The sequence below is a fragment of the Dendropsophus ebraccatus genome, chromosome 10 (genome assembly GCF_027789765.1).
Source record: "Dendropsophus ebraccatus isolate aDenEbr1 chromosome 10, aDenEbr1.pat, whole genome shotgun sequence".
Lineage (NCBI taxonomy): Eukaryota > Metazoa > Chordata > Amphibia > Anura > Hylidae > Dendropsophus > Dendropsophus ebraccatus.
The window spans coordinates 6,142,184-6,154,939 of NC_091463.1; the positions used below are offsets into that span (position 1 = coordinate 6,142,184).

At 59.7% G+C, this 12,756-nt stretch overlaps 2 protein-coding genes across 4 annotated transcripts in view; one reads left to right on the forward strand and one right to left on the reverse strand.

Moving 5' to 3' along the window:
* The window catches only part of FIBCD1 (fibrinogen C domain containing 1), a 275,844-nt gene that overhangs the window by 261,358 nt on the left and 1,730 nt on the right, over window positions 1–12,756 (reverse strand). Inside the window, exon 1 of one of the 3 annotated variants that reach the window (XM_069985749.1) lies at window positions 4,562–4,649. The exons of 1 other annotated variant lie outside the window; for it this stretch is intronic. The gene's annotated coding sequence lies outside the window, so the exon portion shown is untranslated. Of the gene's footprint in view, window positions 1–4,561; window positions 4,650–12,756 lie in introns of those variants that run through there. One more of the 3 variants, XM_069985748.1, reaches the window with a different exon arrangement.
* The window catches only part of NUP214 (nucleoporin 214), a 34,866-nt gene continuing 26,742 nt past the window's right edge, over window positions 4,633–12,756 (forward strand). The window contains exons 1-9 of the mRNA XM_069985747.1: window positions 4,633–4,785; window positions 6,949–7,144; window positions 10,074–10,225; window positions 10,471–10,669; window positions 10,751–10,821; window positions 11,156–11,216; window positions 12,197–12,300; window positions 12,443–12,549; window positions 12,631–12,697. Coding sequence (XP_069841848.1) covers window positions 4,744–4,785; window positions 6,949–7,144; window positions 10,074–10,225; window positions 10,471–10,669; window positions 10,751–10,821; window positions 11,156–11,216; window positions 12,197–12,300; window positions 12,443–12,549; window positions 12,631–12,697 — 999 coding nt within the window. The 5' untranslated portion in view covers window positions 4,633–4,743. The remainder of the gene's footprint in view (window positions 4,786–6,948; window positions 7,145–10,073; window positions 10,226–10,470; window positions 10,670–10,750; window positions 10,822–11,155; window positions 11,217–12,196; window positions 12,301–12,442; window positions 12,550–12,630; window positions 12,698–12,756) is intronic.

The following is a 12,756-nucleotide window of genomic DNA, read 5'->3' on the forward strand; positions in this document are numbered from 1 at the left end:
GGGGGGGGGGGGACAGAGCAGAGAGGGCTCCTGAGGGGGGGGGGGTGACAGAGCAGAGAGGGCTCCTGAGGGGGGGGGGGTGACAGAGCAGAGAGGACTCCTGAGGGGGGGGGGGTGGAGCACAGAGGACTCCTGAGGGGGGGGGGGGGTGACAGAGCAGAGAGGGCTCCTGAGGGGGGGGGAGCACAGAGGACTCCTGAGGGGGGGGGGCAGATCAGAGAGGGCTCCTGGGGGGGGGGGGGTGGAGCACAGAGGACTCCTGAGGGGGGGGGCAGAGCAGAGAGGGCTCCTGGGGGGGGGGGCAGAGCAGAGAGGGCTCCTGGGGGGGGGGGGGTGGAGCACAGAGGGCTCCTGGGGGGAGGGGCGGAGCAGAGAGGACTCCTGGGGGGGGTGGAGCACAGAGGACTCCTGAGGGGGGGGGGGGGCAGAGCAGAGAGGGCTCCTGAGGGGGGGGGGCAGAGCAGAGAGGACTCCTGGGGGGGGGTGGAGCACAGAGGACTCCTGAGGGGGGGGGAGCAGAGAGGGCTCCTGGGGGGGGGGGGTGGAGCACAGAGGACTCCTGAGGGGGGGGGGCCAGAGCAGAGAGGGCTCCTGGGGGGGGGGAGCACAGAGGACTCCTGAGGGGGGGGGCAGAGCAGAGAGGACTCCTGGGGGGGGTGGAGCACAGAGGACTCCTGAGGGGGGGGGGAGCAGAGAGGGCTCCTGGGGGGGGGGTGGAGCACAGAGGACTCCTGAGGGGGGGGGCAGAGCAGAGAGGGCTCCTGGGGGGGGGGGGGTGGAGCACAGAGGACTCCTGAGGGGGGGGGGGGCAGAGCAGAGAGGGCTCCTGGGGGGGGGGGGGTGGAGCACAGAGGACTCCTGAGGGGGGGGGGGGGCAGAGCAGAGAGGACTCCTGGGGGGGTGGGTGGAGCACAGAGGACTCCTGAGGGGGGGGAGCAGAGAGGGCTCCTGGGGGGGGGGGGGGTGGAGCACAGAGGACTCCTGAGGGGGGGGGGGCAGAGCAGAGAGGGCTCCTGGGGGGGGGTGGAGCACAGAGGACTCCTGAGGGGGGGGGAGCAGAGAGGGCTCCTGGGGGGGGGGTGGAGCACAGAGGACTCCTGAGGGGGGGGGAGCAGAGAGGACTCCTGAGGGGGGCGACAGAGCAAAGAGGACTCCTGAGGGGGGCGACAGAGCAGAGAGGACTCCTGAGAGGGGGGGGGGGTGACAGAGCAGAGAGGGCTCCTGAGGGGGGCGACAGAGTAAAGAGGACTCCTGAGGGGGGCGACAGAGCAGAGAGGACTCCTGAGGGGGGCGACAGAGCAGAGAGGACTCCTGAGGGGGGGGGGGGGGGTGACAGAGCAGAGAGGGCTCCTGAGGGGGGCGACAGAGTAAAGAGGACTCCTGAGGGGGGCGACAGAGCAGAGAGGACTCCTGAGGGGGGCGACAGAGCAGAGAGGACTCCTGAGGGGGGGGGGGGGGGGTGACAGAGCAGAGAGGGCTCCTGAGGGGGGCGACAGAGCAAAGAGGAGTCCTGAGGGGGGCGACAGAGCAGAGAGGACTCCTGAGGGGGGCGACAGAGCAGAGAGGACTCCTGAGAGGGGGGGGGGGGGTGACAGAGCAGAGAGGACTCCTGAGGGGGGGGGGGGTGACAGAGCAGAGAGGACTCCTGAGGGGGGGGGGTGACAGAGCAGAGAGGACTCCTGAGAGGGGGGGGGCGTTGACAGAGCAGAGAGGACTCCTGAGGGGGGGGGGGGCGTGACAGAGCAGAGAGGGCTCCTGAGGGGGGGGGGGTGACAGAGCAGAGAGGACTCCTGAGGGGGGGGGGGGCGTGACAGAGCAGAGAGGGCTCCTGAGGGGGGGGGGGGGGTGACAGAGCAGAGAGGACTCCTGAGGGGGGGGGGGCGGGACAGAGCAGAGAGGGCTCCGGAGGGGGGGGGGGGGGTGACAGAGCAGAGAGGACTCCTGAGGGGGGGGGGGGCGTGACAGAGCAGAGAGGGCTCCTGAGGGGGGGGGGTGACAGCAGAGAGGGCTCCTGAGGGGGGGGGGGGGGTTGACAGAGCAGAGAGGACTCCTGAGGGGGGGGGGGGGGTGGCAGAGCAGAGAGGGCTCCTGAGGGGGGGGGGGGGCGTGACAGAGCAGAGAGGGCTCCTGAGGGGGGGGGGGTGACAGCAGAGAGGGCTCCTGAGGGGGGGGGGGGGTGACAGAGCAGAGAGGACTCCTGAGGGGGGGGGGGGTGGCAGAGCAGAGAGGGCTCCTGAGGGGGGGGGGGTGACAGAGCAGAGAGGGCTCCTGAGGGGGGGGGTTACAGCAGAGAGGGCTCCTGAGGAGGGGGTGTGACAGAGCAGAGAGGACTCCTGAGGGGGGGGGGTGACAGAGCAGAGAGGACTCCTGAGGGGGGGGGGGGGCGTGACAGAGCAGAGAGGACTCCTGAGGGGGGGGGGGCTGTGACAGAGCAGAGAGGACTCCTGAGGGGGGGGGGGGCGTGACGGAGCAGAGAGGGCTCCTGAGGGGGGGGGGGGGGGGGGGGGGCGTGACAGAGCAGAGAGGGCTCCTGAGGGGGGGGGGGGGCAGAGCAGAGAGGGCTCCTGAGGGGGGGGGGGGGGGGCGTGACAGAGCAGAGAGGGCTCCCTGAGGGGGGGGGGGTGGCAGAGCAGAGAGGACTCCTGAGGGGGGGGGGGGGGGTGACAGCAGAGAGGGCTCCTGAGGGGGCGGGGGTGACAGAGCAGAGAGGGCTCCTGAGGGGGGGGGGGGTGACAGAGCAGAGAGGGCTCCTGAGGGGGGGGGGGTGACAGAGCAGAGAGGGCTCCTGAGGGGGGGGGGGTGACAGAGCAGAGAGGACTCCTGAGGGGGGGGGGGTGGAGCACAGAGGACTCCTGAGGGGGGGGGGGGGTGACAGAGCAGAGAGGGCCTCTGAGGGGGGGGGAGCACAGAGGACTCCTGAGGGGGGGGGGCAGATCAGAGAGGGCTCCTGGGGGGGGGGGGTGGAGCACAGAGGACTCCTGAGGGGGGGGGCAGAGCAGAGAGGGCTCCTGGGGGGGGGGGGCAGAGCAGAGAGGGCTCCTGGGGGGGGGGGGGTGGAGCACAGAGGGCTCCTGGGGGGAGGGGCGGAGCAGAGAGGACTCCTGGGGGGGGTGGAGCACAGAGGACTCCTGAGGGGGGGGGGGGCAGAGCAGAGAGGGCTCCTGAGGGGGGGGGGGGGCAGAGCAGAGAGGACTCCTGGGGGGGAGTGGAGCACAGAGGACTCCTGAGGGGGGGGGAGCAGAGAGGGCTCCTGGGGGGGGGGGTGGAGCACAGAGGACTCCTGAGGGGGGGGGGCAGAGCAGAGAGGGCTCCTGGGGGGGGGGGAGCACAGAGGACTCCTGAGGGGGGGGGCAGAGCAGAGAGGACTCCTGGGGGGGGTGGAGCACAGAGGACTCCTGAGGGGGGGGGGGAGCAGAGAGGGCTCCTGGGGGGGGGGGTGGAGCACAGAGGACTCCTGAGGGGGGGGCAGAGCAGAGAGGCTCCTGGGGGGGGGGGTGGAGCACAGAGGACTCCTGAGGGGGGGGGGGGCAGAGCAGAGAGGGCTCCTGGGGGGGGGGGGGGTGGAGCACAGAGGACTCCTGAGGGGGGGGGGGGGGCCAGAGCAGAGAGGACTCCTGGGGGGGTGGGTGGAGCACAGAGGACTCCTGAGGGGGGGGAGCAGAGAGGGCTCCTGGGGGGGGGGGGGGTGGAGCACAGAGGACTCCTGAGGGGGGGGGCAGAGCAGAGAGGGCTCCTGGGGGGGGGGGTGGAGCACAGAGGACTCCTGAGGGGGGGGAGCAGAGAGGGCTCCTGGGGGGGGGGGGGTGGAGCACAGAGGACTCCTGAGGGGGGGGGGCAGAGCAGAGAGGGCTCCTGGGGGGGGGGTGGAGCACAGAGGACTCCTGAGGGGGGGGGAGCAGAGAGGGCTCCTGGGGGGGGGTGGAGCACAGAGGACTCCTGAGGGGGGGGGCAGAGCAGAGAGGACTCCTGAGGGGGGGGGAGCAGAGAGGACTCCTGAGGGGGGGGGGGTGGAGCACAGAGGACTCCTGAGGGGGGGGGGGTGGAGCACAGAGGACTCCTGAGGGGGGGGGGGGTGGAGCACAGAGGACTCCTGAGGGGGGGGGGGCAGAGCAGAGAGGACTCCTGGGGGGGGGGGGGGGGGTGGAGCACAGAGGACTCCTGAGGGGGGTGGGGGGGGTGGAGCACAGAGGACTCCTGAGGGGGGTGGGGGGGTGGAGCACAGAGGACTCCTCTTTGTGACCTTTTTACCACATAAAAGCGGAGGAGTGCAATGGTATCAGTAGTACAGAACTATAGACCCAGATTCTGCTTCTATCGAGAGATTGTGCTGGTTGTAGTTTGGCGGGGTTCAGAGGCCTGTGGCTAGCTGCAAAACTACAACTCCCATCATGCATGGATGGCCCTAACCTGTCAGAGCATGCTGGGAGTTGTAACTCTGCAAAGGATGAGCTGAAAGGAATCATAGGGTTGTGGAACATTGGCCTACATGCTGGAGCTGATGGCTGGGGCATGATGGGAGTTGTAGTTTTTCCTTAGAATGGCCGGCCATGTATATACCTACAGCCATCTCCTCCACCACACACAGTAAGCATATTCCCGGAGTCCGTGCAGTGCGGTCACATGACGCGTCGCCTTGGTGATGACGCAGCGCGGTAACTCCGCCCCTCAAAGATGGCGCTGTGAGGCGCGCACTCACTCCTTCTGTCTCTATTAGATGTCACTGATTCCGGACTGTGCACTTCAATGGAGGATGACACGGACGTGCCCCAGGAGCGGGAGACCAAGGTGAGGCGGGACATCACGTGACGTCCGCGGCTCCGCGCCGGTCACGTGTCCTGCAGGAGTGATATAAGCTTATAATATAATAGCCTTCTGCTCCCCCCATGTGGGAAGTGTCCTGGAACGTCAGGGCCCCCCTATGTATACTGTATGCCCCTATACCGGGGAACCCCTTCATATACGCCCCTATACCGGGGAACCCCTTCATATACGCCCCTATACCGGGGAACCCCTTCATATACGCCCCTGTGCCGGGGAACCCCTTTATATACGCCCCTGTGCCGGGGAACCCCTTTATATACGCCCCTGTGCCGGGGAACCCCTTTATATACGCCCCTGTGCCGGGGAACCCCTTTATATATGCCCCTGTGCCGGGGAACCCCTTTATATACGCCCCTGTGCCGGGGAACCCCTTCATATACGCCCCTATACCGGGGAACCCCTTCATATACGCCCCTATACCGGGGACCCCTTCATATATGCCCTTATACCGGGGACCCCTTCATATATGCCCTTATACCGGGGACCCCTTCATATATGCCCTTATACCGGGGACCCCTTCATATATGCCCTTATACCGGGAACCCCTTCATATACACCCCTATACCGGGGAACCCCTTCATATACACCCCTATACCGGGGAACCCCTTCATATACACCCCTATACGGGGTAACCCCTTTATATACACCCCTATACCGGGGAACCCCTTCATATATGCCCTTATACCGGGAACCCCTTCATATACACCCCTATACCGGGGACCCCTTCATATATGCCCTTATACCGGGGACCCCTTCATATATGCCCTTATACCGGGGACCCCTTCATATATGCCCTTATACCGGGAACCCCTTCATATACACCCCTATACCGGGGAACCCCTTCATATACACCCCTATACCGGGGAACCCCTTTATATACACCCCTATACCGGGAACCCCTTTATATACACCCCTATACCGGGAACCCCTTTATATACGCCCCTGTGCCGGGGAACCCCTTTATATACGCCCCTGTGCCGGGGAACCCCTTTATATACGCCCCTGTGCCGGGGAACCCCTTTATATACGCCCCTGTGCCGGGGAACCCCTTTATATACGCCCCTGTGCCGGGGAACCCCTTTATATACGCCCCTGTGCCGGGGAACCCCTTTATATACGCCCCTGTGCCGGGGAACCCCCTTTATATACGCCCCTGTGCCGGGGAACCCCTTTATATACGCCCCCTGTGCCGGGGAACCCCTTTATATACGCCCCTGTGCCGGGGAACCCCTTTATATACGCCCCTGTGCCGGGGAAACCCCTTTATATACGCCCCTGTGCCGGGGAACCCCTTTATATACGCCCCTGTGCCGGGGAACCCCTTTATATACGCCCCTGTGCCGGGGAACCCCTTTATATACGCCCCTGTGCCGGGGAACCCCTTTATATACGCCCCTGTGCCGGGGAACCCCTTTATATACGCCCCTGTGCCGGGGAACCCCTTTATATACGCCCCTGTGCCGGGGAACCCCTTTATATACGCCCCTGTGCCGGGGAACCCCTTTATATACGCCCCTGTGCCGGGGAACCCCTTTATATACGCCCCTGTGCCGGGGAACCCCTTTATATACGCCCCTGTGCCGGGGAACCCCTTTATATACGCCCCTGTGCCGGGGAACCCCTTTATATACGCCCCTGTGCCGGGGAACCCCTTTATATACGCCCCTGTGCCGGGGAACCCCTTTATATACGCCCCTGTGCCGGGGAACCCCTTTATATACGCCCCTGTGCCGGGGAACCCCTTTATATACGCCCCTGTGCCGGGGAACCCCTTTATATACGCCCCTGTGCCGGGGAACCCCTTTATATACGCCCCTGTGCCGGGGAACCCCTTTTATATATGCCCCTGTGCCGGGGAACCCCTTTATATACGCCCCTGTGCCGGGGAACCCCTTCATATATGCCCCTATACCGGGGAACCCCTTCATATATGCCCCTATACCGGGGAACCCCTTTATATACGCCCCTGTGCCGGGGAACCCCTTCATATAATTCCCTATATCTGCTAGTCCTCACAGCTGAGGGGCTGTTACACTGTATCCACATAAGCAGCACCTTCACTTCTGATATTTTGTTACAGTGTATCAGTCTACAAGTGTCTGATGTTTCTTTTTGATGACTTCACAGGATTTCCAGTTCCACCAGCTCAAGAAGAATCGGATATTCTCACCTCCCCTGGATCTCCCCAAGGAACGCTCCAATCTTCTGGCAGTATCCAATAAGTATGGCTTCCTGTTCACAGGCGGCCCGGCGGGGCTGAAGATCTTCCGGACTGATGATGTTCTCATCCCCATTAAACAGGGAGAGGACCCCAATACTGTTGGTGGGTGATGAATGGGGGATCTATTCCTTAAAGGGGTACTCCAGCGGGGGGGGTCTTTTTTTTCCGATCTGGCCGGGGAGGAGGTGGCTGAGGGCAACGACGTCCACTCAACTCCCCAGTTCCAGGTGCTGGTCCCATATCGCGGCGCTCCGGTCCCCGCTGCCCGGCCACTTCCTGGTCTCTGACACGGGCGTGATACGTGACGTTTACGTCTGCTCAGCCAGTTAGTGACGGAGCTGGGATCCCGCACGCTACGGTATATAATATGTTTGTTTATTTTTATATGTTTTATTTATATAATGGGAAAGGGGGGGGGGGGGTTAACTTTTATTGGGGGAGGGGCTTTGGGGTACTTATAAAACTGCGGGGATCCTGATCGGTAAGTGACATGGGACTGCCCCTGTCACTTACACCTAAATGCCGCGATCGCTGCAGCCTGTCAATAACGGTGAGGGTCAGGCTACTGACTGCAGCCGGCCCCCACCTCCTATGAAGCATGCTCCCCTCTGGAGCCCGCTTCATAGTAAAGGACATACTGGTACGCCCAGGGTCGTCTGGGGACAGCGTGTCCTTATTCCCAGCGTGTCCTTATTCCTAACGGCTTAAAGGGAATCTGTCAGATCCAATTCACAGTCCACACTGCTGACACTGTTAGATGCCGTCTGGTCGGGAGACACATGGTACCTGTCATATCTGTCTAGGTTTCCAAGTTATAGAAGATGCTTTTATGCTACAGTGCCAAGTGTCAGGGAGGCGTGGCCAAGACCCTGATCTTCTGAGAGATGTAACATCTTCTTTCTCCCCCTCCCATACCTGACTCTGCTTGATTGACAGATGTATGGAGCTGTGTTATATACCGCCCTGTACAGGTGTATGGAGCTGTGTTATATACCGCCCTGTACAGGTGTATGGAGCTGTGTTATATACCGCCCTGTACAGGTGTATGGAGCTGTTATATACCCCCTGTACAGGTGTATAGCGCTGTGTTATATACCGCCCTGTACAGGTGTATGGAGCTGTTATATACCGCCCTGTACATGTGTATGGAGCTGTTTTATAACCCCTGTACAGGTGTATAGACCTGTGTTATATACCGCCCTGTACAGGTGTATGGAGCTGTTTTATAACCCCTGTACAGGTGTATAGACCTGTGTTATATACCGCCCTGTACAGGTGTATGGAGCTGTTATATATACCCCCTGTACAGGTGTATGGGGCTGTGTTATATACCGCCCTGTACATGTGTATAGAGCTGTGTTATATACCGCCCTGTACATGTGTATGGAGCTGTGTTATATACCGCCCTGTATAGGTGTATGGAGCTGTGTTATATACCGCCCTGTATAGGTGTATGGAGCTGTGTTATATACCGCCCTGTATAGGTGTATGGAGCTGTGTTATATACCGCCCTGTACATGTGTATGGAGCTGTGTTATATACCCCCTGTACAGGTGTATGGAGCTGTTATATACCGCCCTGTACATGTGTATAGAGCTGTGTTATATACCGCCCTGTACAGGTGTATGGAACTGTGTTATATACCGCCCTGTACAGGTGTATGGGGCTGTGTTATATACCGCCCTGTACAGGTGTATGGAGCTGTGTTAAATACCGCCCTGTACAGGTGTATGGAGCTGTGTTATATACCGCCCTGTACATGTGTATGGAGCTGTGTTATATACCCCCTGTACAGGTGTATGGAGCTGTGTTAAATACCGCCCTGTACATGTGTATGGCGCTGTGTTATATACCGCCCTGTACATGTGTATGGAGCTGTGTTATATACCGCCCTGTACATGTGTATAGAGCTGTCTTATATACCGCCCTGTACATGTGTATGGAGCTGTGTTATATACCGCCCTGTATAGGTGTATGGAGCTGTGTTATATACCGCCCTGTACATGTGTATGGAGCTGTGTTATATACCGCCCTGTACATGTGTATAGAGCTGTGTTATATACCGCCCTGTACATGTGTATGGAGCTGTGTTATATACCGCCCTGTATAGGTGTATGGAGCTGTGTTATATACCGCCCTGTATAGGTGTATGGAGCTGTGTTATATACCGCCCTGTATAGGTGTATGGAGCTGTGTTATATACCGCCCTGTACATGTGTATGGAGCTGTGTTATATACCCCCTGTACAGGTGTATGGAGCTGTTATATACCGCCCTGTACATGTGTATAGAGCTGTGTTATATACCGCCCTGTATAGGTGTATGGAGCTGTGTTATAGTCATCCAGTGACCTCAGGCCCTTTGGGGTCCATGCAGCCTTACAAGTCTGGGTCCCATGGTTTATAAAGCTATACTATAACACTATAAGGTGTGTGGGGCACCCCCTTTCAGAATGAACAAGGATTTGGGTCTGTTGAGTGGATGCAGTAGCAGTTGCTGATGTTTTCCTATAGAGGGCGCTTCCTGTGATGGTCTCTTGGCTGATTCACCTTATAATTTATAGTGCAGCAATATACAGAAGTTAAAGGGGTTGTTAACCAAAAAATATTTTTCCTTCAAATTAACTGGTGCCATAGATTGTCATTCACTTCTATTTAAAAAATCTCCAGTCTTCCAGTACATATCAGCTGCTGTATGTCCTGCAGGAAGTGGTCTGACACACTGCTTTCTGCTGCCACCTCTGTCCATGCCAGGAACTGTCCAGAGCAGCTGCAGCAAATCCCCATAGAAAACCTCTCCTGCTCCGCACAGTTCCTGACATGGACAGAGGTGGCAGCAGAGAGCACTGTGTCAGACTGGAGAGAATACACCACTTCCTGCAGGAAATACAGCAGCTGATAAGTACTGGACGACTGGAGAATTTTTTTAATAGAAGTAAATTACAAATCTGTATAACTTTCTGGCCCCAGTGGATTTGAAAGAAATAAAATTTGGTGATTGACCCCTGCAATAATTTTTTTCTTCTTGCATAGAACTGGGTCCTCTGGGGATTGAAGTACCAACAAAGCATCCTGTGCACCACGTGGCGCTGAGCTGTGACAACCTCACCCTGTCTGTGTGCACCTCGTCCGGTGAACGCGGCTCCTCTGTCTCCTTCTATGATGTGCGGACCCTCGTGGGCGAGGTATGGAATACACGGAAGGGTCCACCAAAGATGGACGAGGAGCCTGCCGCCCTCCAGCTGTTGCAAGACTACAACTCCCATCATGCCTGGACAGCCAAAGCTTTAGGGGAATTGTATTTTTCCAGCAGTCGGAGGCAGCAGGTTCCCCTTGCCTGATGGTAGATGAGGCGGCTGCACACAGTGTGGCTCCACGAGGGTCATGTGATGTGGGAGAGCACTTACCTTCTTTATTGTGATATTTGCAGTCTAGGCAGCCTAAAGAAGCCTTCACCTCCCAGCCGCTCTCCAGGGAGGCCGACAGCTTTGTCACAGATCTCAAGTGGAATCCTGTCATCCCCAACCTGGTGGCTGTGTGTCTCAGTGATGGCAGCATCTCTGTCTTTAAGGTTGCAGATGCTGTCGATTTGTACGCCAGCCTGCCTGCTTCACTGGGTGTGACGTGCGGTAAGTGATCACAGAGCTGTGTCATCTCTCATCCGAATACTGTAGAAACTTCTCTAACTCTGTAATCTCCCTGTTATGTAGTGTGCTGGAGCCCAAAGGGAAAGCAACTGGCTGTAGGCAAACAGAATGGCACAGTGGTGCAGTACATCCCAGTAAGTCCTATACCACAGCTTGTATTATACTCCAGAGCTGCGCTCACTATTCTGCTGGTGAGGTCACTGTGTACATACATTACTGATCCTGAGTTACATCCTGTATTATACCCCAGAGCTGCACTCACTATTCTGCTGGTGAGGTCACTGTGTACATACATTACTGATCCTGAGTTACATCCTGTATTATACTCCAGAGCTGCACTCACTATTCTGCTGGTGGGGTCACTGTTTACAGACATTACTTATTTTTACGGTGCGGCCGCTCTATATCTCCCTGGTCCTGGATATATGAGGTGATGCGGACTTCCATGTCACTGTTTGTGTCTTGCAGACCCTGGAGGAGAGGAAAGTGATCCCCTGCCCCTCATTCTATGAATCGGATCCTGTCAAAGGTAAAGCTTGTGTTTGGTGCATTTGGTGTGAGTGGGCCGTGGCGTCTCCTGGCGGTGGTGGTGGGTCTGTTTGGGCATCTCCTGGTGGTGGCAGCGGGCCAGGGCGTCTCCTGGTGGCGGCGGTGGGCCGGGGCGTCTCCTGGTGGCAGCGGTGGCCCAGGGCATCTTCTGGGGTGGAGGTGATTTGAGGCGTCTTTTGGTGGCTGTGGTGGTGGGCCGGCAAGGCAGGCCGGGCCGTCTCCTGCAGGCAAAAGTGCTCCTGGTGGCAGCGGTGGCCCGGGGTGTCTCCTGGTGGCAGTGGTGGCCCGGGCGTCTCCTGATGGTGGCGGTGGGCCAGGGCGGCAGGTGGGGCATCTCCTGGTGGCAGCGGTGGCCCGGGGCATCTCCTGGTGGCAGCGGTGGCCCGGGGCGTCTCCTGGTGGCAGCGGTGGCCCAGGCGTCTCCTGGTGGTGGCGGTGGGCCAGGGCGGCAGGTGGGGCGTCTCCTGGTGGTGGCAGTGGGCCAGGGCAGCAGGTGGGGCGTCTCCTGGTGGTGGCGGTGGGCCAGGGCGGCAGGTGGGGCGTCTCCTGGTGGTGGCAGTGGGCCAGGGCGGCAGGTGGGGCGTCTCCTGGTGGTGGCAGTGGGCCAGGGCAGCAGGTGGGGCGTCTCCTGGTGGTGGCGGTGGGCCAGGGTGGCAGGTGGGGAGTCTCCTCGTGGTGGCGGTGGGCCAGGGCAGCAGGTGGGGCGTCTCCTGGTGGTGGCGGTGGGCCAGGGCGGCAGGTGGGGCATCTCCTGGTGGCAGTGGTGGCCCGGGCATCTCCTGGTGGGGACGATGGACTGAGGCGTCTCCTGATGGTGGCAGTGGTCCGGGGTGTCTCCTGGCGGTGACAGTTGCCCGGGCGTCTTATGGCGGGGGGCTTCTCCTGGTGGCGGTGGGCCTGGCAGTGGTTACATCCAGTGCCCAGGCTGTAAGCTGATGCGGTTTCCTTGTGTGCTTCCAGTGTTGGACATCCTCTGGGTCAGCACGTACGTCTTCGCTGTGGTGTACGCGGCTGCTGATGGATCTTTGGAGACCTCCCCGCAGCTCGTCATGGTTTTGCTTCCGGTGAGTTCATAGATTTGTGTCCCGGCATGGGACGGGGTAAAGAGGTGGGACCCCCGTTGTTCCAGCGATTGGACAGGCTGGTGTGTATTGGGCTGCAGCGCCTCCTGTAGGTTTAATCTGTAATTACTGTTTCATTGTCCAGAAAAAGGAAGAGAAGCAGGGAGAGCGATTCCTGAACTTTACGGAGACCTGCTACAGCAGCTGCAATGAGAGGCAGCATCACTTCTTCATGAACTACATTGATGATTGGTAAGATGCCGGTGTTATACCACACACTCAGCTGGCATAAGACGGGCACAAGGAGTCCTCACAAAATCTTTCTCCTCTTAGGGATATTCTTCTGGGGGCATCAGCGGCCTCCATAGAAGTCAGTGTAATTGCCCGGCCTCCTGACCAGGTAAGATACGGGTAGATGCTGAAGTGCCCTCATTGGCATATGCCCATAATATAGCTCCA